The sequence below is a fragment of the Branchiostoma belcheri genome, unplaced genomic scaffold (genome assembly GCF_001625305.1).
Source record: "Branchiostoma belcheri isolate BF01 breed outbred unplaced genomic scaffold, Haploidv18h27 scaffold110, whole genome shotgun sequence".
Lineage (NCBI taxonomy): Eukaryota > Metazoa > Chordata > Leptocardii > Amphioxiformes > Branchiostomatidae > Branchiostoma > Branchiostoma belcheri.
The window spans coordinates 15,487-41,690 of NW_017802492.1; the positions used below are offsets into that span (position 1 = coordinate 15,487).

The following is a 26,204-nucleotide window of genomic DNA, read 5'->3' on the forward strand; positions in this document are numbered from 1 at the left end:
GGGAAGTACCCTTACCCTTTTCGATAACTTCGGTGGGTTCTGTAACGTGCGTAGGGTATGGCTCTCCAAAACACGGGACCTATCCGGGGGACGTCCCTAACCGAAACTAGGTACTCATTTACACCTGAGGGAAGTGAGGAAGGTCGTGTAAAGTGCCTTTCCCAAGGGTACAAGATCGGTGGCATCGGGCAGGATTCGAACCCGGGACCTCTTGGGTCTGAGTCGAACACTAGTTAGATTAGGTAGCAGATAGTTTAAGAATATATATACACACGCGGTTGTATCTCACACATTCAAGGTAGATCAAATTTAATTTTCTTCGTGTACCTCGTTAGGCGATTTCCTTTTTTCGTCTTTGGCGCCTTATAAATAAGAAAAGTAAGCACTGTCAGGCTGCTGTTTCTTTCAGGGACGCATGAGGACGCTTTTGTCACAGCTTTACAGAAACCTGACATCAGGGACTACTCTTTTGAATGAATTGATTGTTGAGACTTGGATTCACATTCCAAAGTATAGTTTAATATTCCGATAACCAAATGACGTCAAACCAGTTACGTAGATACAACGTTCTGTGGGCATATTATATTCGTTCCATTGCACGATACAGCATGATCTGTTCCTTGCGATCTTTCTGGTTGACAAGAATGGTGGGTGGGGTTGGGTCGGATCGTTGGGGTCAATGTCTCGCGAAATGTACTTGTTTCTTTTGCTGAAGTTGCTTATCCATAATATTTTTCGTTGCGTTTCTCTGCCGCTTTTCATGTGGCTTTTAAACTCCTGGTGCATTTCTTTCTCTATTTTTTTTCCGTACAAACCTCCCCTGTATGTGCTATTATCATTAATGGTTTCTCCCTGAGAATACTTCTTCGTTTTTCCGCACAATCCCACCCCCGTGCGTGCTATGATCATTACCGGTTAGTCCCTGAGAATAAGGTGCTTTTGTACGGCTTGAAAGTTTGTGACACTTTTCGGAAGCCAGAGGATTTTCTACGCCTGAATCTAAACTCTTTCTTGCCCGAGGACAGACCACTTAATTCCCATGTAATTACCGCGTTCCAGTTACGGCGAAGAAAAACATCTCTGGCATTCCGTAAAAATGTTTACAACATCAAGCTAGTCTCCAAGCAGAGGTTTGAGATTTGACTTACTTTTGGTGTGTTTTTAAGGGCTTTTTTATCAGGCTTTCTTTTTTGCACTGGTATCTGTTTGTACCCTTGGGTTGGCGTAAAAAAAAGATACCACTGCAAAAAAAGAAATCCCGATAAAAAAGAAGCCAAAACACAAACTTCTGCTTGGAAACTATACGAGTCTAATATATAACGTTACGCTTAGCCAAATTGACGTGAAGAAAATAACATGAATTCCTTTTTCGAGCCTCTGAGACAAAATTAATTTATTTGACAATTTAATTGCGGAAGGTATTCAACTGAGGATGTTGCCTGTCCAATTGACTTGAATACCATGCCATTTAAGCATGGCTTAACGTCACTGGTGACATGGACACTTAATTCTCTTTATGCTTCTTAAAAATCAAATGTTGGAATACATCACAATACAGATTGTCAGTACAGAAATTCTTTTTTAATGTATAGAAAGATGCTGTATGCATAGTTTGTGTTTCTATGTTTGTACCGTTGTTTTCTATGGGTGAAATACCTGAAATAAAGACATTCATTCATACATCAAATAGTCGTTGAATCTTTGTGTCTTTTATCAGGAGGGAAAATGTGGCTTCCAAATTGTTAAAATTATTTTCTTGTGCGAAATACCTTTCAAACTGTCATACACTTGTGTCTTCCCTCGTAGAGGTAAGCATATTGCCTCCGTAGCAGGCTTATAGAACTGGGGGTTTGGTGGTCTTAGGCTGTTTTCTGATTAGCCCAGTTCTAAAAATCGGGGGTAATTCAACCAGGCCGGCTATGTTGTCTATATGCAATAAAAAAATTGCACATAAAAGCTCCCAAAGACCATGACGACCCCCAAAACTCCCAGTTTTTGGTATGCTATGGAGGCTAGTAAGCATAAGGGATGTGTTGTACCGCAATACTTATATACACAGTCTATTCTGCGTGAATACTAGCCGTTTGACTTTGAACCCTCCTTGGGTCCCATACAGTCCCTCCTGTCATCGTTAATGCAAACTCATAACGCACATACATGTACAAATACACAATATTTGGCGTGGCATTCGCCGCATAAAATATTAATGCCGTTTCGCTTATTTTTTACGACACAATAAAAAAATGGTGAAAGGACTTTCTCCCCACGCGCACCGGCCCGTGCCGCCAAACTTTCTCCCCCGTTCTGCGTCACGTGACGCGGTGAATAATTAGGCTCAGCTCGCCGCCTTTCGATGTTGTTTAGGAAACGGGCACGCGAGCATAGGGGAAACCTGTGCCGACTTGCGCTCCGGGCAAAATCACGGATTTTTACCGATTCTACCCAAAAGGATCGTCACAAAGGACACTTAGACTCCCAAGCTACCTTTTCTGACCGCAGGGGATGGAATTTATCGGGAAAAGTCGGAATTTCTGGGCAGTTTTCGAGGAGAAACGTTCACGTTATTTGGTCATTTGATTGGGATTTCATCACGACAGAAGCATCAGGTGTTCCCGGGCCGGACTCTCTCGGTCTACCCTTGGCTCGGGATCAACGTTACCGTTCTGACCGAAGTGGTCCGTCGTGTCGGGACGGTGTCTGTCGTTGTCTGTTAGTTGTCGTGTGAAGACAACCGCCGGAGGAGCCGGCTTTATACGACTGCCGGTTCGCCATTTTGGAGAGAAAAACGCTGCAGATCGTCAGGTTTTCGCCCATCCCATACGCACCTCAGCATGTCCTGACGTCTGGCGCTGACAGCCCGTCCAGCTGCGCGCCTCGCGCTGTTAAACCTCGCCCAGCTCACTCGTCCATTTATGGCCGGGCAGGAAAGTTGGCCCAGACTTCTGGGATGTGTCAGGACCGTGGATTTTCAGTGTACGTTGATGTTCTGAGAAAATTCGCTGACCGAGAAACAACGAGGGCATGTCGGAGCCGAGCGAGCCTACGCCTTCGCCCGCCGCGCCTGGCGGGTGTGATGACTCCGGGTCCCCCGAGTCCTCCGCCGACGACCCTCTTGAGAGCACGGCTCCCGCTCTTCTACCGGGAGATGGACAACAAGACTCCTCGAGTGAAAGTGACGACAACAAGAGCACGAGTAGCTGCGAGCCAGAGCGGGAAAGCTCAGAAGAGATCTCGGCGGCGTTAAGCGAAGAGGGCAAGCCGGTAACAGCCTCAAGCCCTCCGAGATCGCCCCACAGGCCCGACGAGATCGTGCCCGATCCGCCCACCAGCGGAGATGAGTCCGAGGACCGGGCGGAAGCCCAGGATGTCCAGCCCTACCCCGAACTGGCGCCCACCGCGTTCTGCTTCCTCAAGCAGACGCACAAGCCCCGACTGTGGTGCATCAAGCTCATCTCCTGGCCATATCCTTTCACTCAAAAGAACACACACACCCATACATCTTACCCACACGCACACGCCCTTCTTTAATTGTGACAAGTGCATCTCTGGACAGGTGAGAAACCAAGATAAGAGGTAAGTGCAAAATAGATATCAGCTGATTCTTCCGATAACATGTCTTGTTTTTTCCCCTAAATTCAGATTTTGAAAGTGGCAGGTGATAATTACCTTAATCCTCAACTGTCATGGCAGCGATGGTGAATTGTTATTAGAGGGTATTGATGGGGATATGTGGATGAAGAGAAGGGATGAATTTTGATTTGATGAAGTGGTTTTCTCTCTCGTGAATTATTTTTCACTTTGCAATGGACGAATGAATACTCAGCTTATTAATGTTATTGCCATTAACTGTTACAAATGGTTGTAATAGTTATTACATGAAAAGAGGTTATGAATTGAGTGGCTGAATGCATTTGAAAGATCCATTGGAAGAAAATGTCATGGAAAGTCACAGATTTCAGCTTTGATATGAGAACGATGATGCTGGCTTCAATTCAGAAAACAGACCAGAAAGATGAATAATTTGATACGGTATTGCAGTGGACCGTATTACACTGTAAATCATGTCTCCTGAAAATTACATAATATCACGCTTGATATAGAAATGGGCAGAGGCTGACTTAATTTGAAGAGAATAATTCAGTCGGTAAATTGCCATTTTGATCATGTCTTCGGTGACCCTTGATATTCAAGGTTGAAAGTTCAGGTCTGCTACTTGACCTAATCAACATGTCGATGGGATAGAATTGTGATAGAAGATGCAAGATGCTGTAGCTGTTAAGAGTGATACCATAGCCTTGGCTTGCTGAAAGTCAAATGCATTAGCTTTCACTGTCTGAACTTTTCTTAAGGCCAGGCTAAGTCCTGCCCTGCCTTTGGTGAGACTTTGGGAGACTTGAATATTTAGACATACCCTGAAAGTTCTTGGAACTGACACAAAGATTGTCTGACTCACTAGAGAAGCACCTGTTAGGGGGCCTGCATGCCCTTTTCCGTAGAGCGCAATCGGCCATTTTAATTCTACGTAGAGAGTAGACGGACCGCTCTAATTCAATGCAAAAGAGCGTAATTTGCCGTTTTAATTCTACATAATGCATTGTAGCTGCACGGAACTTATCGTTAAACGTAATGGGGGAGGTTTTTTTAATTCGGCGTAATGCGTAGCCGGCTCTCAAAATTTATCGTAGAGCATTGTTGGGACCCCCCATGCAGACCCTCTTGTTCTTGTTCTTGCTGTTCCTCCCTACATCTACTTTAATATTGTTCATTTACATATGCACTTGGGTCTGTATCAATTAAAAGTCATTTTACTGCCTTGTATGTGTGTGTGTGGGGGGGCTGTAATATTTGTAGCAATGAAAATTACAGTGCAATTAAGCAAATTATGACAAAAGATTGTATATCTTTTTTATAAGGTTCATATAGCCAGGATGTCATTTTTCAATGCCATTAAAAAGGCTCGTAAATAATCTTTCTGTGCTGAAAATGCTAGACTCCTGTATTGTGGTATCGTAGAGCCATCAGTGTAATTATGTCATAAACCTGCTATAGCTTAATTACCCACCATGCTATTTACCCCTTATCATAAGTAAATAGATACCATATTTGTGACTTATTTTTCATCTGAAAGTAAGTAATGAACATTTCTATTATTTTCTTGACATGGATACTAAGAGAAAAATTGTAGATTTTCACAGTCGCTCCTTTTCTTAGAACAGAAAATGTTTGCTAGTGTACTATTAACACGAACACTGCCTGAGTTGTGCAGTGTAATCTGAAGGATAACATTTACTCTGCTTTCCCCTATGGTTGTTAGGCAACCCTAAGTACCTCCCACTGCAGTTGGGGGTTTTAACAGGGGGATACTGCATATTGGGTTTCTCACACCTGATTGCTAAGTGAGGGGCTGCATGCCCTTTTTCGTATGGCGTAATCAGGCATTTTTAGTCGTCGTAATTCGTAGGCAGCCTCCCGAAAAATCAACACAGTAAATTAGCTGCAAAGCATAAAGTTGTAATTAGCTCGGAGAATTTTACGTAATTGTAATTGGCGGCAAAAATTTTGCGTAATTCGTAATCACTACCCCCCATGCAGGCCCTCCTAAGTGGGGGGGGGCACCTGTGATTTACAGTGGTTCTGAGTAGCTTTCTATGCCACATGGCATGCGGGCACTTGTGTAGGGGGTTTGCCTGGCTAATATTGACACGTTTCACATGCAACCACAATGATGTCTAGTAGGTGCTTTTGTATGGGAGTTCTGAAGGTACAGGTACTCAAAATGCAGAGAACCTTCCATTTTGCTTGTTCTTCAGGAACATCAGTGGCAATTTCAATTCATAGAGAAAAAGTACAATGGAGGTAGTCTCAGAGTAGATGTAGGGCCAGAGTCAGTGTTTTTGAACATATTTTTTATATGTCTTTCTTGAGGTCTGCATTTTTCTCTCTTCTTGTAAAAGAAAAGTAGTAGAAAAGGCATTCTATAAGTATTAAAAAACAGCTTTCAGATTTGCCCATCTATTTGGAAATTAACGAAGGATGCAGAATCAAAGCTTGGGGAAAGGAAGCTATTTTTAAATAGCTTCCTTTAAAACTCAGACGCGAGGCAAAATATATTGCCAATACTAATGTTTAGAATTATTTCAATTTGAACAATATGGCATACCGGTATGCCTATGACAAATATGCCTCAGAACTGTCCATAATATTAATGATACACACTGTCAAATTTTCTTGGAATTGTAACCTTGATAAGGCTTAGGTTAACTAATTGCATACAGATTCAGTAAGCAGCTTGTCGGCAAATGTGGCTTGATTCCTACATTATGATGCATATTCACCTTGATGCATTTTTCATTTCAATTAATGAGTTTCCAATTGATTCCTTTCTTTTCTGAATAGATGCTTAATGCTGACAAATCCTCTTCACCCCCAATTGAACAGAATACCTCATCAGATTATATACTACTCAGCTGTCTGTCTGTCATGATTTTTTGTTTAATTTTTGTGATCCTTTCCAGTTCCTGTATTAAAGATACAATATTTTATCTTAGATGGCCTAGCTGGAACTGGGCTGAAGATGCCCCTCCCAAAAGTAGAGCAAAAATGGCTCATTTAGAAAACATTAGTATTAATCTTTCCCTCAACATCTGCTTGCATATTAGTCCCTCATTTTTGCAAATACAATGTAATGTCAAATTACCTACTGAAGGCAATATCTGCTTGGTACTGCATGAATAAAAGTCTTTAGGCCACACCAATTTAATTTGTTGCTTCTCGGATTCGCCCTGTCCAAAAAAAAGAAGATTTTAGGTTCTGAATCAACTGCAAAATGCTTAGTGAAAGACATATTTTGGCCCCAATGGTTAAAGAAAGTCCCTTTCTTCCTAAGTTTTCAATGTAACAATGCAACTTAAAAGTGCCATTAAAAGTTCAAAATCTAATGTTTTGATTATAAACCAGCCTGGTATGTTGACTTCATGGCTCATATCTATTTTTTCTTATATCTTTTCGCCCTGTCGCTTCATATTTTTTCTGAAAAAATCCGTTAACCAAGAAATTAAATTAGTGTGGCCTCATAACAAAAATGAAAATGAGCTGCTGTGACTTGTCTGACATGTCAGATTTGAGTTCTGATGGCCAGTTCCAGATATTCCAGCCCGTGCTGATGGTAAATTTGCAATTCATGCCTGCACGCTTGGGTGCACACGTACCGACGGGGGAATTCAGGAGCACACCAGAGTGCTGCCAGCATTCTCCTTGGTACACCTCACCACTTGTGCAGACAGTTATTAGCATTCTCGCCGTCACGGCGTGTGCTTTTATCGCTCTGAAATCATTCCATTCAGCCGCGCGTTCCTCGCAAAGCAGCTTCGCCGTAATAAACTTCTAGGAAATGGCTTTCGAGTAGAAATCCCGCATACGAGATAAAACAGATGGTGCTGATGAGAAACTACTTAATGTCGAGGCCGCGTAAATTTATTCTGTTGTTTGACAAAGAAAGAAAAGAGCTCCAAAGCTTTGCTGTAGAGATTTAGATGTGAGAGATCGTGACTTAATGTGTTACTTTTATTGTGCATATTTGATGGCTTGAAAGGGTGGAAATTAAGGTCTTTTCATGTTGATTTATATCTAAATACATACTCAATAGTTTGTAGTAGGGCCATATGAAAGTAATGCAGGCACTGTGTATATGATTCATGAAAATTGCTTTCTTAGATTTTAAGGCCACACCAATTTAATTTGTTTCTCAGATTTGCCCTGCCCATTTTTTTCTGATTTGCAAAATTTAATAAGAAAAAAAATTGGTTTGGTTTGGGTTCCAAATCAACTGCCAAATGCTTAATGAAAGACAAATTTTGACCCCAACGGTTGAAGAAAGTCCTTTTCTTCCTAGTTGTTAAGTTTTTCAATGTAACAATGCAATTTTGTTTCATTAAAAGTTAAAAATCTATTGTTTTAAGTATAAACCAGCCTGGTATGTTCCCTTCATGACTCCTAATATTGTAACATTTCCGGCTATCATGGGGTGCCTGGCCTCGTCTTTTTTTTTATTTCGCCCTGTCGCTTCATATTTTTTCTGAAAAAATCATCAAAACAACATATTAAATTGGTGTGGCCTAAGGCTTAGATGTACAGGCAAACGCTATGTTTAAGCTCCTTGGTACAGGTACATGTGCCAGTTTCAGAAGCCCAGGTTATTGCATTGACTGACTCAGTACACCTTTACATGTTGTCCTGTAGAAAACATGTATATTGCCTATGATTCCAATAGGACTACATGTTACTGGGTGCAGTTCTAATATCATGCGGAGGCACGCTCGTGCAGTGCAGTATGAGTGTTAGCAATAGTCACTTGAATTCACTCCCAGAAAATCCATCCTTCTACAAACGAGATTGAATTGAGAGCAACTCATCTTCTTCAACATTTTGTACAGTCACAACATATTGGAAAATGTATATCTCAATCCTTTTCCCCCTATCTAATGGATGCAATCCATCAACTACCTCTCCTAGTCAAGATTTTGAAGACTTACATCTCTTTATAAGAGTGTAGGGGTAGGCAGGGAAGTTCTATAAAGGATCGTTGATATGCTGAGCTGGCTTTAGTGATGTTTTCAAGCAGTTTTTCTCAAGAGCGTACAAGGATCTTCTTGGTCTAAAGGAGTGGAGAAGGGCAGTGCTGTCAGAACGCTCTTGTACAAAGTGCATCTCTGGAATCAGTCTGTTGACAAGTTCTTAGTTAGTTACATCACATTATAGAAAATCAAAGTCTTGCAGTTATGCATTTATGCATGTCTTATGGTGTGGTAACTTGTATAAACTAAGGGTCGCACAGAACCTTATCTTCTAAGCATTAGGCCATGTTGATTTGATTATATGGATGACATCCGCGCGCGCATGAATTTTCGGCCGTTTCCAAAAAAAAAAGTTTTCAACCATACTGTAAATCGTACAAAACAGTTGCAAAATGAGCAAAAATATACCGTAAGTTACAAAAAAAACATACCAAGTCGTAGAATGCCAAAATCAAACGAAAAAAGACGAAATTGTAAAGAAATGAACTTGAAGACTAGATTATTCGCCAAACCATATTCTGTCCCATTTGTTCAACCCTCATGACCACGTAGATTTCATAATGAAAACAACTCTTTTTTTGCAAAACTTTTTTTTTATTCGCACGCGCGCATCAATTTTGGGGTTCCCGGAGGATGTCATCCATATAATCAAATCAACATGGCCTTACTTCGTAACAGCAAAAGTGTGTCAAGGATAAGTTGACAATAGCGCCTTCCATGCTCTAAATTTCTTTAAATGTATTTTTTTTCTGAGGGAAGGAAATTCTGATAGAGTGCCCGGAATGAGTACCAAAAGTACATGTAGCACCACAATGCTTTGGAAAGTTTCTTGAAGTGTGGCAGAAAAGGAAGTTCTGTTCTGTTGTGATATACAGATGGATTGAAAGGTCATTTTGGGAAAGCACCAAAAGGTCTCATGCAGATAAGCTGATAATTATTGATGGACATATTGATTTTGCATTGAGAGATAACAGGTGGTTATGCATGGAAACATCTCAAATCCCTCCTGTATCAGAAAGACAGTGGGGGGGTACAGGTTACACCTACACAGGTCCTGTTTCTTTCAAGATATTTGTGATGTGAGCAGGTCATCCTTTCCCCTCAGGAATTCCATCTGAGCTTGGCAAGGAGCTTAGGTCTGAAGGCTGGGCGATCCGTCAATGTCGGACAATGTCTGTGTGAATGGCTCCTGCAGCCTCCTTATTAGAGAGCTTGTATTTCATTTCAGTAGCAGGTGTATTGATCTTGTTTCAGGGAAAATAAGGAGGCTGATGGGCTTGTGTGGCCCGCTCCCCTGCTGGGTTAGATAAACAGGTTAGGAACCTGGCAGGGCTGCGGTGAGGGACAGGGGATGATAGCACAGAACAATAATGCATCTCCATTTCCATTCTAATTGAAATCCACTGGTAGAACACTGCTTGATTGTATTTTGTGGCGGGCTGAAAGCAACCCAGGAAATGGATGGATGGATCTCTGTGGGCATATTGATTTCAGGATCTGAGAGAGACACATTTGCATGAGGCTTTGTAGTTTGAGACTCGGAGTTTAGGCTAGGGCAGGAGGAAAATGGAGGATGGTTTAGTACGTAAGATGAAAAATTCCCCGTTCTGACAACTTGAACCTCTGTTTTGCAAGTTCCTTTGTTGTAAGTAGCCTGAGAACGATTGGACCAAAATTGAATTTTATCCACGAAAGCCTGAAAAGATGAAAGTGTCTAGGCCACTAGACATAGCCTAGTGAGCAATAAGTACAGGTAAAAGCCATATATATATTATTGTTTCAGCAGAAATGCATGAAGTATGGTTTCTGCCTTTTGCTATATGCACCACCTTATAATTATGGACCTTCTTTCCCCATCTGTTAGGAGAAGGAGATTAAAAGGGCAAAGCTTGATAAATGTAATTAATGACCTCATTTGTGTGTTTCCAATGATAGGGGGTTGAAGGGCATATGTTCCAAATCAACCCAGAAAGTTTGTCACAGAAAAAATCATTTGATTGCTCCTCAAGTTTGAATAAAAAGAACATGTAGTTAAGTCAAGTTTTTGTGAAGTTTCAGCATTTGATATAATCATGTCAAAGTAGCACGTCAGCAGAACATACTGCGTCTGCTCAAAACCCTGATTTTTCATGTTTTTCATTGGATTTTTGGTCAATGTTGCATCAGAATTTTGCCTGTTGCAGAAGATATCTTTTCCGACATACCATTTGGAAACTACCGACAGAGTGTTAACCTTATATGCGCGAATATGACCTTTAATATATGAGACGTTCTGCCGAATTGCTATGCAAAATGCATTACGGGTTTCGCGCAGGTGCCGACTTGTTAGTCAAAGTGTAGGAACAAGTTTAGCTAATTGCTATGCATGATGGGATGTTACAGGTAACCTCCTGTGTAGGAAATTGTTCAGAGGTCGGAGGAAGGTGAGGTGATTACTTCCATGAACAGAATTTCAAAAGCAGAACTCACCTCCATTTATTACTCTTTAATCTGAGTGTCAGGAGGTGGCTGGAAGGGACATGTTCGAAAAATTGCTTTCAACAGCCATTTGTCAAAGAAAGATGCATGGAGAGATGAAAGCGCAAATGGTGGCACATTTCAAGGCCGGAGCCTACATGCCTGGGGGTTGAGATTACCGGTACATGCACGGCATTTGTAAGGACTTGACATGACTAATTACATCATATACTGTAGACTTTGGCAGGCCTGTTTTCTGATAATGATTCAGCAATTTTGATCTTTTCTGTTACCCAGCATGAATACCTTTACTGGTTTAAATGTATGTACATTGTATGATTTTCTCTTTTGTATTTTTTGCTTTATAGTTGCATTTATCGAAATTATAGTTGTTCTGGAAACTTTTTTCTGGAAATTATTCTGATAGTCTTTCCATACAGAAAATACTTTCTGGTAACGATTCAGCAATTTTGATATTCTGTGTTCATTACCATACTGAATACCTTTACTGGTTTACATGTACATGACATTGATTGACAAGATTTTCTCTTTTGTATTTTTGCTCTTTTATGTGGATGTTGGCATGCTTGTATCCAAATTACTAGCTTCCGTAGCAGGCTTATAGAACTAGGGGTTTGGTGGCCTTTGGCTGTTTTCTGATTAGCCTAGTTAAAAAAACGGGGGTAATTCAACCAGGCCGGCAATCAGAAAATAGTACGTAAAAGCTCCCAAAGACCCTGAAGACCCCCAAACCCCCATCACTACCAAAAATGCCAATCTTGTTTTTCTTCAGAGAAGAAAACTTTTCTTCCACTGAGAAAATTATTCTTCACCCAAGAAAAAAATCTTGTCCATGAGACAAGAATTTCAAGAAACTGCATTTTAGCATATTTTCTTGTGGTAAGATTTCTTTCTTATGTATCTTGAACTAAATATCCTTAGAATATTGTTCTTGCAGTAAGAATTTCTAAGTTTTCTAGAAAACAATTCTGTACACAAGAAAAGATTTCTTGAACTAAGATCTAACTCTTCTTGTAGCAAGAAAAATATTCTCCCCACAAGAAAAGATTTCTTGAACTAAGAGCTAACTGTTCTTGTAGCAAGAAAACCATTCTGCCCACAAGAAGAGATTTCTTGAACTAAGATCTAACTCTTCTTATGGCAAGAAAACCATTCTGTACACAAGAAAAGATTTCTTGAACTATGAGCTAACTGTTCTTGTAGCAAGAAAACCATTCTCCCCACAAGAAAAGGTTTCTTGAACTATTATCTAACTCTTCTTGTGGCAAGAAAACCATTCTCCACGCAAAGAAATATTTCTTGAACTAAGATCTAACTGTTCTTGTAGGAAGAAAACCATTCTCCCCACAAGAAAAGACTTCTTGAACTAACATCTAACTGTTCTTGTGGCAAGAAAACCATTCTGTACACAAGGAAAGATTTCTTGAACTATGAGCTAACTGTGCTTGTAGCAAGAAAACCATTCAAGAAGAGATTTCGTGAACTAAGAGCTAACTGTTTCTTGTAGCAAGAAAACCATTCTGTACACAAGAAAAGTATTTCTTGAAATAAGAGCTGACTCTGTTCTTGTAGCAAGAAAACCATTCTGCCCACAAGAAGAGAAATACAATGTATATAGTGCTACCTAAATATAAAACAGACAATAATGTATAGCAACAAAATGTTATTTTGAAAAGCATTTGGACAGTATAGAGATGTTTATTATCACATTGATTTTTGTACAATGTATCTAATTAAAAATATAAAATCAGTCCATCAACATTCTTGGAATGGAAACAGTTTAACAGTAACTTTCAAAATATTATACGATGTAACTAACAGCCATTATGATTTCAGAATACAGATCGTATTACATTCTGATCAGAAGCATATTCAGCAAAAACTGCAGTTTTCGCATTATAGAATTGGCAAAGTCACACCCTTTGGAAACCTGAAAAACAACAAGAAAGACCTGTGTTAGTTTGCATGCGAGCACTGAAGGCAACAAGTCAAAAGAGGATGCTAAAATACTATTTTTATTACTTGGAGTAAACAATTTAGAATTATATCATAAAGCATACTGTAATAAATTTTACTATACAATACACCAGAGATATATGATTTGACTTTGAAATCAACCCCAATGGCGTTGTAACAATATTTGGGCTATGAAGTCTAAAAACAAAGTCAACAGATCTTATAGGTGGGGAGGGGGGCGCACTTACCTTCAATCTGTTTGGTTTCATGCTTTTTCTGTTGCAAAGTTGGTTTCTTCAGCAAGCTGACCACGATCACCATTGCTTCACATGTACACAAGGTCCTTTTTGATTTGATTTTGACTTCAAATCTGACATGAGTCAGTAACTGACAAAAATAAGTAACCAGCGCGGCTCACATCTGACTTACATTCAAAACCCCCTAACTGCATTCTGGGATTTGAATCAACCAATCAGGGGTTCAGAAAAGGTCACATGACAAGAAAAAACTAGAAAAAAGTTCTTACATCATCTTGAACATTACCAGGCAAAATAAGAATCATCTTTCTTAAACTTTCTGGTATTTTCTTAAATGTCGCTAAGAAAAACAAGAATGGTCTTTCTTAAACTTTCTAGGAAAGAAAATCAAGAATGTTTAAGAATATAATACTAGCCATATCTTCAGCCTAATCAAAGATCAATTTCATATCAGACTTTGTTGTTTTTTTTCTTATCAGTATTTGTCAAGAAAGATAAGAACTTAATTCTTGTATTTTCTTAAATGTTGCCAAGAAAAACTTTCTTAAGCTTTCTAGTCAAGAAAAAACAAGAAACCTTAAGAAAGAAACACTAAGCAGAGCTTTATTCTAATAATAGATTTCGATAATTAAATTTCTTGCTTTTTCAATCAGTGTTTCCCAAGAAAGACAAGAACCATTCTTGTATTTTCTTAAACATTGCTTAGAAAAACAAGAATGGCCCTTTTCAATCATTCTCGGTAACATGAACTAGAAATTTTTTTGACATACACAAGAAAAAAAACTTAAATCTGACCACTTTGATATCAGGTAAGAAAGAAATCTTCCATGGAGATTAAATAAGAAAATTTAACTAATTCTGAGGGAATTTTAAGATTAAAGAATTTTAATCTTGTAACTTAGAATCTTCCCTAGAAATATTTCTTTACTAAAGAAATTTCAAGATTACAAGAATTCTAATCTTGTAAGTTAGAATCTCCTCTAGAAATATTTCTTCACCGAAGAAAAATCAAGATTTAAAGAAGCCTATTTTAGAAAAATTATCTCCACTCAAGAAAAATGAGAAAATTGTTCTTGGTGCAAGAATGTAGGTATACAGAAAATTTATTTTTTTCTTATTTTTTCTTATTATTCTCCCCCAAAGAAAAATTTTCTTCCCATGAGAAAATAAGAAAAACAAGAAAAAGTATTTTTGGTAGTGCAGTTTTTGGCATGCTATGGAGGCTACCAAATTACAGTTGTGTTCTGGAAACTTTGTTGCTACATGTTTGAATGACCAATTATTCCGAAAGTCCTTCCATACAAAGATATATACATGTTGCTAGGTAACCAGTGGGCCGTACTAATAAAGGGGGATGTTTGCCTTTGTTGTACACGTTGTTTATCTGAGAAACAGGCATTAGGAGGGATGCCGAGGCATTCTTTGTTGTTTAAGCTCTGCTTAGTAACTGTTTGCAGACAGATAAGTCTGTCTCATGACACACCTTTCCATTATTGTGCCAACAAGAACCAGTTATGTAGTAAAGCTGTAAGAAGTGTATGCTAAGGCCACACCAATTTAGTTTGTTGTTTCGCGGATTTTTTCAGAAAAAATATGAAGCAACAGGTCGAAATAAAAAAAAATACAAAAGGCCAAGGCACCCCATGATAGCCGGAAATGTTACAATATAAGCCTTGAAGTCAACATACCAGGCTGGTTTATAATTAAAACAATAGATTTTGAACTTTTAATGAAACAAAGTTACATTGTTACATTGTAAAAACTTTAACAACTTTGAAGAAAGGGACTTTCTTCAACTCTTGGGGCCAAAATATGCCTTTTATTGAGCATTTTGCAGTTGATTTAGAACCTTAAAATTTTTTTTTTTTGCAAATCAGAAATGAATGGACAGGGTGAATCTGAGAAACAACAAATTTTATTGGTGTGGCCTAAGTAGTCCAAAGCATCATAGAAAATTATGGTGACTAGATTTTCCCAATTGTCTCCTATCACTACTTGTCAACATGTAATATCCTCTCTTCATAGGACTTCTTGAGGGCAAGATTTAAAGGACTGAAATCAATTTGATCATATCAAGCAGTCACTTCAGGCTTGAATACCATTGCATCCATATGACTGCTTTTTCAGCACGAAAATTTTAAAGTCTGCTTACATCTAGTTTTTAGTCATTATTATTTATTCAAAGAATAGCCCAAGGCTCAGACTTTAGGACCCATTTTCCCTCACTGTGCACTTAAGATAAGAATTCTTTTTCATGGTTTGAGAGGTTATCAATCTATAGTGCATTTTGTATGTATAAAACAAGGCTATTACAGGTAAAAGCTTTCCTCCTCAGGCTATATCATAAAACGATATAATCATCTTTCAAAGCACCGTTCATAGAGTCTTCATCTATTTGGGATTAATTTTTCAACAGTAGAGCCTCACTAAATCCACTTAGAATTGAAGCTATCCATAAGCAAAATGTTGGACGCTTGGTGATATTTTTTTGTCAACATATGTGAGTGACTTTCCTGAATTAGAAAAGTATTATAAATGTGTGAATGTTGTTGCATCATCATGACATTTTGTTGCCTCTTATTTTTCATCTCCCTCCAATTTCTTGATAGGATCCAATGTAAAATAGATTTTTAATTTGCCCCTAGTGGAAGTGTTTAAAAGGAAAAGGCCTTGTACATGTAGGTTCTATTGGGCCTAGGAAAAAAATATTGTGTTTCCTGTTTCAGTCCTGAAAAAATTAGGGTTGGTTGATTAAGGGATTATCTTTTTTTTTTAGACTTCAGTGATATCTATACAGGGGTCCAACTTATACATGTACAATACAGTTTAACAAAGTAACTCTTGCATGAGGACACTTTAATTTTCAGTGTCAATGTTAGAAAACCAATATTGTACAACATTTTATCACTCAGGTGTCAGATCATGGAGCTAGAAAAGGTTGATCAGCGCGAAAAATTTATGTCCCTCGCAGGAGTCCACCCCCAAAAAAAGTCTGCAGGTTTTTCTAAGTGTGGAAACTATTGGAATGTTTGGCATAGACAGTGGAAAGTGAAGAGCATCAGAAATTGTTATTTCTTATAGAAACTTATCCTCTAAACACATGAATGGTAACAGTCAAACATTTTTTTCCTTCTGACGTAAAATTCCACATTGTAGACTATGAATTATTAATTATGACAATATTTTTTTTAGCCATTTACTCTTAAAGTTTGATTAACACTTAACACTGGTGTCGTGACCTTTCTGCATACTTGTTGGAGTACTTTATTAGGAAACTATCAAATGAATTATAAATGTGTCAATAAAAAGCTGGATTAGCTAGACTTCCTATCATAGCAAATTACAAATCATAACAATAATTACTCACCATAACATAATTAGCTCGAAGATTAAGTCTGTAACTGAAGAGTTATAAACATTTGATAATAACAGAATGATATCAGAAAGCTAATTACATATAAGGTGCCTAATAGCCTGGAGCCATGTTGTTAATCACTTATTATAAAAATAATCAAAATAATTGCGAGTGTTGAGACTCTGTAATATCTCACACTGCGATCTCTGTAATTGATTGTGGCATGTGAGTTTTTCATTTGGATGATGATCCCTTTTTATGACATCATTAGGTGCTTTTTTGCTGTGGATTCATTAATTATTCATTGTTACATGTCTGTGTTACATACTCTTTCTGTCATCAAGAATAGTGCATAACATAAAACATGTCTCTGGCCAGTGTCTTGCTTGGATCTAAAGTTAGAGATGGGCAAAAAGATGTAAGTAGCAGATGGAATGATGACAATAAAGGTTTAGCTATTGGATCGGTATATGTTTTATTGCAAATTCATGTCCGAGGGCTAATTGCAAGTATAGAAGAAAGATTTGATATAAGAACAGGCATAAAGAACTACTGTTAACACCTAAAAACTACTGGGTTTGATTTTTTTGAAGACAGACTGAGGAAGACCAAAAAAAGATCCTGCTTTTTCTGTAATTTTAGGGTTTTCGGATGTTGAGAGGAGAACAGAGATATTAGTTTTCTTTTCATTTGTACATTTTGGAGAATTTAGAGGCTGCGCCAAAGAGTTCATTTCGTTCATTGCTATAGAGAATACAATTTGAGATAAAATGCATTTCATCTTCCACCGATCAATAATAATTATGCTATACACCTACTATAATCATTAATTTTCTGCTAGTATACTAATACATTGTAGTATTACTTAATTAGCAGGTATCAGCAAATTTTATTGGTGGCCTGTTCTGTATCACATGAGTCATAACTGGTATAATACGTGCCTAACAAGATGATATCTTAAGCTTTATCAAATGACTGTCAACGGTACACACTACAGAAGCTTGTTGGTGACTGGATAAACTCTCAAGTGATCAGATGTGATTGGAGAGGCTGTCATCAAAACATACCAACCAGATAAGCTAAGCTTTTCCCATCTTATCACCTATAGGTAAACCCTCTTTGATCTCAGGCAGTCTGAGGCCACAGCAAGTAAATTTTATGGATGACATCCTCCGCAGACTCCAAATCTAATGCGATAGGGTGAAAAAACGAGTTAGCCTAAAAAAACAAGATTCGTACATTTTCAAATATCATAAACTTTATTGAACAAGAAGTGATACAAAAATTGTGGTAAGCTTACTGACAATTGTTACAGCATCCATTTGTCACTGAAACAACTTTGAAAAACAAGTACGTTTTCAATTGTACGAATGGCTTTGATTCAGTGGGAACGTCACATATACACAGCTACCATCACATATAAAAGGAATGAACTACTTCACTGCATCAAAGAAAAAGAATAAATCAGAGCCTTGTCTTGTCTCCTCTCTTCATACTTATCTTTGCTAATTTTTCGGCATGTTGACCACTATCCAAAGGCAACAAAATTTCTTGTTTTTATTCCCAAAATCACGCGAAAATGTCATCCATAAAAATTACTTGCTGTGGTCTAAGTGGGGCCAACCCAGCTTGAACTATGACATCAAATGAACAGCTTACACTAAATACCTGGAATGAGTTCCACTCTATTTTGTTGATAGGTCGAAGTAAATGATGATGGCATATATCTTGGATCAAGGAATACTCCAGAATAATTATGTGGCGGATTTAGGGCGGTCACTCTAATTGTATAATTTAAAGAAAACATCTCTTAGTCATTTGTAAAGGAAACACATGACAGTTCTGGTCTGGTGACAGCACCTGGTGTTTGGGGTTTGATCCAAATTCTTCTCTATGGTTGTGCCAAAGAGTGTATAGGAAAGCATGCACAGTCAAGGGCACTTGCCATACTTGTGTTCTGTCTTGCTCGATCAACCAAAACGGACTGTTTCATTGTACAGGTGTTTGTCTGTACACAAACATGACAAGATGCCCCCGACCTTTCTTAAGTTCTGTTTTGCCTCCAGACTGAAAATGTTTGTGACAAGATAGATAGAAAAGGAAGAACTAAATCATTATTATCATATCAGGACCCACAATCAAAATATTAATATTTCTTAAGATGTATTACTTGAAGACTGATAAACTAGATTATTGTAAGGAAATCTGTTGCTGTCTTGATGATCCATGTACTCCTGGGAAGTTTGACAGCTGCTAAGTATAAGGGATAAGGAAAAAGGTCAGGCTTTAAGAAAGTAGGCCAGGTCTAATTACATAATGGCATGTCAGCTATTTATCACAGATACATTCTTCTTTGAAGGATTTGGCCACTGCAAGATAGAACAGAATGTTGTACTGGCTGTTGAGGTTCACACCCTCTTAATGCTTTTTCTAGCTCATCTAGAATATTTTTTTTTTTTGGTTTTTACGTTTTTTTTGTTCCAGAAGAGATGGTTTGATGTTAGGATTAACAGGATTTGTAAAATCATTTAAAAAAGCTACTCTGACAGGCTTGGTGAGTTTGTCATCAAATGGGGTTTCAGTTACAAAGGACTGTTAATTATTGTTCACCCATGTGTACCAGCACCCTTACTTACAATGTAATTATTACTGGACACAAGAGAAAGTACAACATGTGCTGTATCACAAATACTGTATGTTCCTCCATATTTGTAAAGAATGATCCTGATTACGTTTGCTTTCTTGAAAATTAACATCTAGAAGTCTTTGAGGACATTAGCCAAGGGAAAAATCCTTCTAACATTAACATCTGTGTCCATAATATCACCAGGGTCCATAATATGGCCACCTTTAGAAACAGTGTGCTTAAAGATATTTTTACTGCAACATACCCTAGGTATGTACATTTGATGTGTGCAGGAGTGCATACCAAAAGTATGTTGCAGTAAAAATATCTTTAAGCACACTGTTTCTCAAGGTGGCGATATTACGGACCCTGGTGATATTATGGACATAGATGTAACGCCTTTGCTCTTTTTAAGGTTTCCTTTTGCTCTTTCTAACATGAAATGACATTTTGGTCGGATGTTAAGAACAGTACCACTTTGTGAGAAAATAAAGAGTAAAATCTTCATTGTCATAATATCAAAACATGGCTGGAGCTGGGTTTTTGACTCTGATAAATATTTTGCCTGTCGCCATGGTGCAGGTTGTTCGGTTGGGCGTGTCGGCTGTCAGGTGCCCTTACACCTAGGATAGAGAAAGTGGCATGTATATATACATGAGGTTCATTGCACAGGTATAGCTACCTAGTAGGGAAAACATAGAACATTGTTGAACACTCCTTGATGTGACTTAGATGTAAGACGCTTCAAAATTTGTCCAGTGACGTTTAAACATTTTTGTACGGTATCCAAAACTTATAAGAATGACGACCTCTAAATTAGTAGTATATGTGAAACATTCATACACACATATTAAACAATTAGTAAGAAAAACAAGAGCAGTTTAAAATATCCTTACCAGACTACTTGTAATGCATTGGAACATTTTTTCCCCTTTGATTTAAACCCTGGTGTTATTGTTACTGGTTAGGCCCCATATCCCAGACTGGCAAAACCACAATGGGGGATAATTGCATTGGGAAGGGACAATGGCTGTGTGTACTGGGACCATGATTTATTTATGAAAGTCAACAAAGCTTGGTTAAACAGCCAGGATTGCACATACATGTGTAACCATGTTGTCACTGTGAAGGTTTGGTATACTGGAAGTACAGCGCCACCATTGTAATATGTATTTTATAGGAAGAACTATATTATCTTCACTGCCAAATTTCTTGATTATTAAATGAATGACCTCTATTAATGTATAGTTTGTTTGAAATTAAGCAAAATTTTGATAGAAGAAAAATATTATCATAGATCTATTACAGATTCAGATCAGTGTATTTTTATAACAAAAATATTAGACTTCATGACATATATTCTACAAATTTTCAAAGAAGAAAAAAACTATCATAGATTTATTACAAATTCAGATCATTGTATTTTTCCATAACAAAGATATTAGACTTCATGACATATTCTACAAATTTTCATAGAAGAAAAAACTTATCATAGATTTATTACAAATTCAGATAATTAAAAAAATGTTAGATTTCATGACATATTTTTCACAAATGCTCATGTATCTGCACAAAAAATGTTGGCAACAAATTGGAGCATATGCATGTTGCTTCACATTAAAAGGCTTGACAGGAACAATAAATGACAGATAAAATGTTTTTTAAGGAGCCATAAATCTACAGTATGACTTGTACAATCATTTAAATGATGATCTGTATTAATATATTGTGTGTATCGTGAGTAAAAATAAATTCAGCTTTGTATTGTGCTTGATGTTTGCATTAAGTCTAGGTGAAGGCTGTTAGAATGATGTGCAATCATGTACATGTAAAACATACAATGTATTCCTGTTAAGTATACTATTGTTGTACCAAGGAGGTTATAGGGAAATTCCAAGGAGGTTTCGGGAAAGGCTTTCCATTTATAACATCCTTGGTTATACTGAGGTAGAGAAAATCGAATTAAAAGTAAAACAGTTCAATTTTTTTTCATAGATATTCCGCATATGGTACTGTAATTCCTCATTTCTTCACAGTACTTCTATGTTCACTGTTTTCACTGTCACTTCTGTACCATGAACTTATCATAATGATTATGGTTAACAAATAATTCCTGGACTTACTTTTTCCTGCATCTGTTGCCACCATGAATATATAGTTCCGTGAACACCTTCATTTTTCTCAGACTGTGAAATTTTGCTACCGTGAACATAGAGTGAATTACTGTATATGGACAAATACCCAGTAACAGGGTGTTATCGTTGTTAAATCAACAACTAATATCTTTATGGCATCACTTGATATTAGATTTTGTTCAATGAAACGGTAAGGGCATTGGGTACTAAGTAATTGCTTCCATTGTTGCTTTTATGATAGATTCTCTTTTTACTCAATTTTTATGTTTCTAGTTACCACAGAAATTTCAGTAGGTATGGATTGCTGGCCAAATTCTGGGCAAGCTAAGGGAGTCTTGGCATGTTATACTTAAGTCTTTTGTATAATTCCTGATAGAGGAGCTTCATCTTTTTCCAGCTGCAACACTCTGCAACTTTGGTGAACCTTAGATCTACCTTCACAGAACTAAGGTTAACAGCCTTACAGTTACACCTGTTTTCCTCTGTGGGTTGTCTGTTGCTACTACTGCTGTACAGTACTTGTCCATTGTGCTTGGCTTTGCTTTGGCACCCACCCACTCAAATCACTGTGTTCAAAGTCTAGAAAGAAGTACACATCATTCACACTACAAATAATTTTCTCCTTCCACAAAGAAAAAAGAAATTCTTAAGGAAGACAAATTTCTTCATGTAAGAAAAAGATTTTTTCCATGAATTATGAACTTTTTTCTAAGATGGTTTTTTTCTGGTAAGAATATATTTTCCTTATCGGTTTCTTATATGCATGTAGCTGGACTATAGTTACTTCTAGAATGTTATTCTTGCATTAAGATTCATATTCTCCTATCAAGAATGTAATTCTTGCAAATTAAGAATCTCCAAGTACATGATACTTGACCCAAGGAGCTCCAAATCCTTGCTTGAACATTGCAGGAGTTTCTTGGACCCAAATTTAGTTTGACCTCCTTCTATCCAAGGACCATCAGCTGTCACCTGCCATGGTGTACTTTTGTTTGACCCTTACAGACACTTAACCACAGTAGTTCGGCACCCATGTATAAACAGTTGCAAGTTTCTCTATATAAATGGCACAAAGGGGGTGTTACTGAATGGATTGTTTACCCAAAATGATGTCAGGGGTCGCAGAGGTCAATCATTGTCCTTTTTTTCCACTTAGGCAAAAGCAAACGGACCCCGCTAGTCCAATTCATTAGACAAGTAATATCTGAGAGCAAGCACACTTAGCATTTGTATGCAAACTCGTTGGGTTTTCAAGTTTGTCAGCATGCATATGTAATGTACTAGTTAACCAATTGTTAAAGTAGCACATTGCATGACTTACAAGTGTTAAATGCGATTTCAGAGCAGCAAAATTGGAAATACTTTGAATAAGGCAATCTTTATGATATAAGTACAAATGTACATTTCAATCAGTATTGCATACTTTAGGTATTTTAAGGATATCCAAGTACATGTCACTTGAACCAGGTAGCTCCAAATACTCCTTGCTTGAACATTGCAGGAGTTTCTTGGACCCAATTTATAAAAATAGGTTTATATTTGAATGCTTCCAAGACAAAGTTCATACATCTAAACCCTACTACTGACAGTTTACTTTTTGCCACTGATGGCACTGTAATCGAATGTGTTGCGGATTTCAAATACTTAGGGGGGTACTCTGATAGTGTTCATGACATGGATGTGCGGATCGCACAGGTATGGAGTGCTCTTCACTCATTACATAAGATTTGGAAAGCGCCCATTAGAAAACAAACTAAGATCAAAGTGTTTAAGGCATGTATTGAAACAATTCTTTTGTATGGGTCAGAATCATGGGTCATGAATATGTCACATTCTAGAAAACTAAACGGAACATACACGAAGATGTTGCGAGTGGTTTTCAATACACCATGGTGGAAACACACTACTAATGAACAGTTATACGGTTCGCTACCAAATGTAACTTCAGTAGTCAAATGTCGACGACTAAGCTTGGCCGGTCATGTAATACGTAGTGAAGAACCAGCCAGTAGGCTTCTACTCTGGAACCCTGATACCTGTAAGAGAAGAGTTGGACGCCCTAAGATAACAGTTAAGAAACTTATTGAAACTGAAACTGGCTTGGAGGGACATGAACTTTTCTCAGTGATGTATGACAGACAGTTGTGGCGAACTAACTTTGTATGCTCCACCTCTACGGAGGATGAATGATGATGATGATGATGAGGTATTTAAAACTACAGAAACAAGCCCCAAGATGAGTCCTTTATTTTATGGGTGGTACCCTAAAAATCAACCAAGGGCCCTTCCAGTAACTTTTCTGTCAGAATTTTGGGAATTTTTGCTCCATGATGGTCACTATACATTGGGACAGTGTGGTTTCAACTCAGTATGTAGATAAGTGACTAGAATGTTGGCTTTGAAAAATCTGGTTTTCGAGCCGTAAAAACTGCACTGGCTGCCTCTAAGGCATTGCTTGAAGGCATGGCAGCACAGGTATTTTGTGTACTTATTGATCAGTGTGATGGCCATTCTTTTGTCTGACAGAGAATATTGCTTTCCTGTAACCTAAAGGGAATCAATCTAATTCAAGAAATACGGAAAGGCTAGGCTTTGGGTACCTGTGTATACAGGTGGTTGATGGTCAAGATTATAAGCTTAAATGTTGGCAGAAGACCTGCGTTACATTGCTTTCTTTCCAGGTTTTTCTGGAATGCCTCGTTGTGGCCATTGTTTCACTGTGACCCATGCCCTCTCTGGAATCCTTAACTGTTTTGGGGTATTACAGCTACAGGAAATGTTGCATAAGTTGAAATACATGTATCACTAACTTCTACTAAGGCCATGTTGATTTGATTATATGGATGACATCCTCTGGGAACCCCCAAACTGATGCGAGTGTGCGAATAAAAAAAAAGTTTGGCCAAAAAAAAAAGTTGCTTCATTATGAAATATACATGGTTTTGAAGATTAAACACATGAGTATAGTTTGGCGAATAATCTAGTCTTGAAAATTCATTTCTTTACATTTTGGTCTTTTTTGTTTGATTTTGGCATTCTACGACATTGGTATCATTTTCCAATGTTTTTTTTTTTAAGTTACGGTATAAATTTGCTCATTTTGCAACTGTTTTGTACGATTTACAGTATGGTTGAAAACTTTTTTTTCATGAGCGTAGATGTCATCCATATAATCAAATCAACATGGCCTAACATACAGTAATTCCACCAGGTCATGATTCCATATATCCCTGATAACTATATGTACATGTATACTTCTAAACACATCTCCAAGACAATATCCACTGTAAAATGCACTTCAATCTACATATCTTAACTGTGCATACCTGAGGGAGCTATATTTCAAAGAGGCAAGTATAATGTATACATGTTAATAGAGGTCAACACTTTATTTTCAAAAAGGCTGGCAGAATATTACATGATGATTTGCATGTTCAATTCCTTTGATCCTAAGGCCACACCAATTTAATTTGTTGGTTCTCGGATTCGCCTCTTCGTTTTTTTCTGATTTGCAAAAAAAAAAAAATTGGTTCTGGTCCTGAATCAACTGAAAAATGCTCATATTTTGCCCCCAACAGTTGAGGAAAGTCCTTTTCTTCCTAGTTGTTACAGTTTTCCCATCTATCATTGCAGTAGTTTAATTAAAAGTTCAAAATTCAATGTTTAAATTTTAACCCAGTCTTTTGTGTTGACTTCATGGCTCATTCCGTAGCATTTAAGCCTATAATGGGATGCCTAGACCTGTTTTTATCTTTATTTTTTTTCGCCCTGTCGCTTCATATTTTTTCTGAAAAAATCCGAGAACCAACAAATTAAATTGGTGTGGCCTAAGCAAAGTAAGAAACTAAATACCAAAAGCAAGGAGGCCTCTTTTTTCAATTTCTTCGGTTTTATAGCATGCCATGCCCTTGCTCACTTGGCTCTGGGTATACAGTGAATTCCTCTTTACAGACATAAATAAATACCCTCCTCTTGTTTTGTAGATGAAACCCCATGGCCCATCTACTCTTGAGGGTTTGAATAAACCCCGTGAAATTAAAATGTTACAGATATAGTGTACTTCAGGCTAGAGTAACAAATGAAAAACAGATTCTGTGGGATTTTACAATCGTGAAACCTTAGAAAGGCTTGAACAACTTGAAATAAGTTGTCAAACCCTTTTCCAGCTCTCTCTTAAAACCCCATAAAATTAAAATGTTACAGATATACATGTACTTTAGGCTAGAGTAACAAATGAAAAACAGATTATGTAGGGTTTTGAATACCAGTAATCTTGAAACCTTAGAAAGGCTTGAACAACTTGAAATAAGTTGTCTAACCCCTTTCAGCAGTGAGGTTAATCAGAACAGGGTGTTATAAACAACCTGTGTCACTGGGAGGGTTAATGGGACTTGGCACACACATGTTAACCCTCCCCCTGCTGCTTTCCCTGTTATCACAACAAATTTGATGGGTGGTTGATCCCACAGCAGGGAGGGTGTTTATTTAGGACAAAGGGTGAACTGCTACTGTAAGATGGGGTTTCCAGCTGTCTCCTAGCCTCTTTCTACTCTCAAAGCAGAGGTTTGGGTTTGGGGTTATTTTGGGCGTGTTTTTAGGCGGCTTTTTTATCGGAGTTTCTCTTTTGCAGTTTGGATTTGGTGGGAAAAAAAATTCCAGTGCAAAAGAGAAACCCCAATAAAAAAGCCTAAAAAAAATGCCAAGAATAACCCCAAACCCAAACCTCTGCTTGGAGAGTAGGCCTCTTCCAGGCTTTGGGAAGTGGCTGGGAAGAGTTAGCCTACTTTGCAGACTTGTAGGGTGGTGGCGTTATTTTTTTTTTTG

The 26,204-nt window shown here is 37.8% G+C and overlaps 1 protein-coding gene across 13 annotated transcripts in view; it reads left to right on the forward strand.

Moving 5' to 3' along the window:
- Nucleotides 1-1,963: 1,963 nt before the first annotated feature.
- LOC109486981 (voltage-dependent T-type calcium channel subunit alpha-1H-like) overlaps nt 1,964-26,204 on the forward strand; it is a 139,756-nt gene continuing 115,515 nt past the window's right edge. For all 13 annotated transcript variants that reach the window (XM_019790902.1, XM_019790913.1, XM_019790909.1 and 10 more), the window contains exon 1: nt 1,964-3,461. In XM_019790902.1, the coding sequence (XP_019646461.1) occupies nt 3,022-3,461 (440 nt within the window). In that variant the 5' untranslated portion in view covers nt 1,964-3,021. The remainder of the gene's footprint in view (nt 3,462-26,204) is intronic.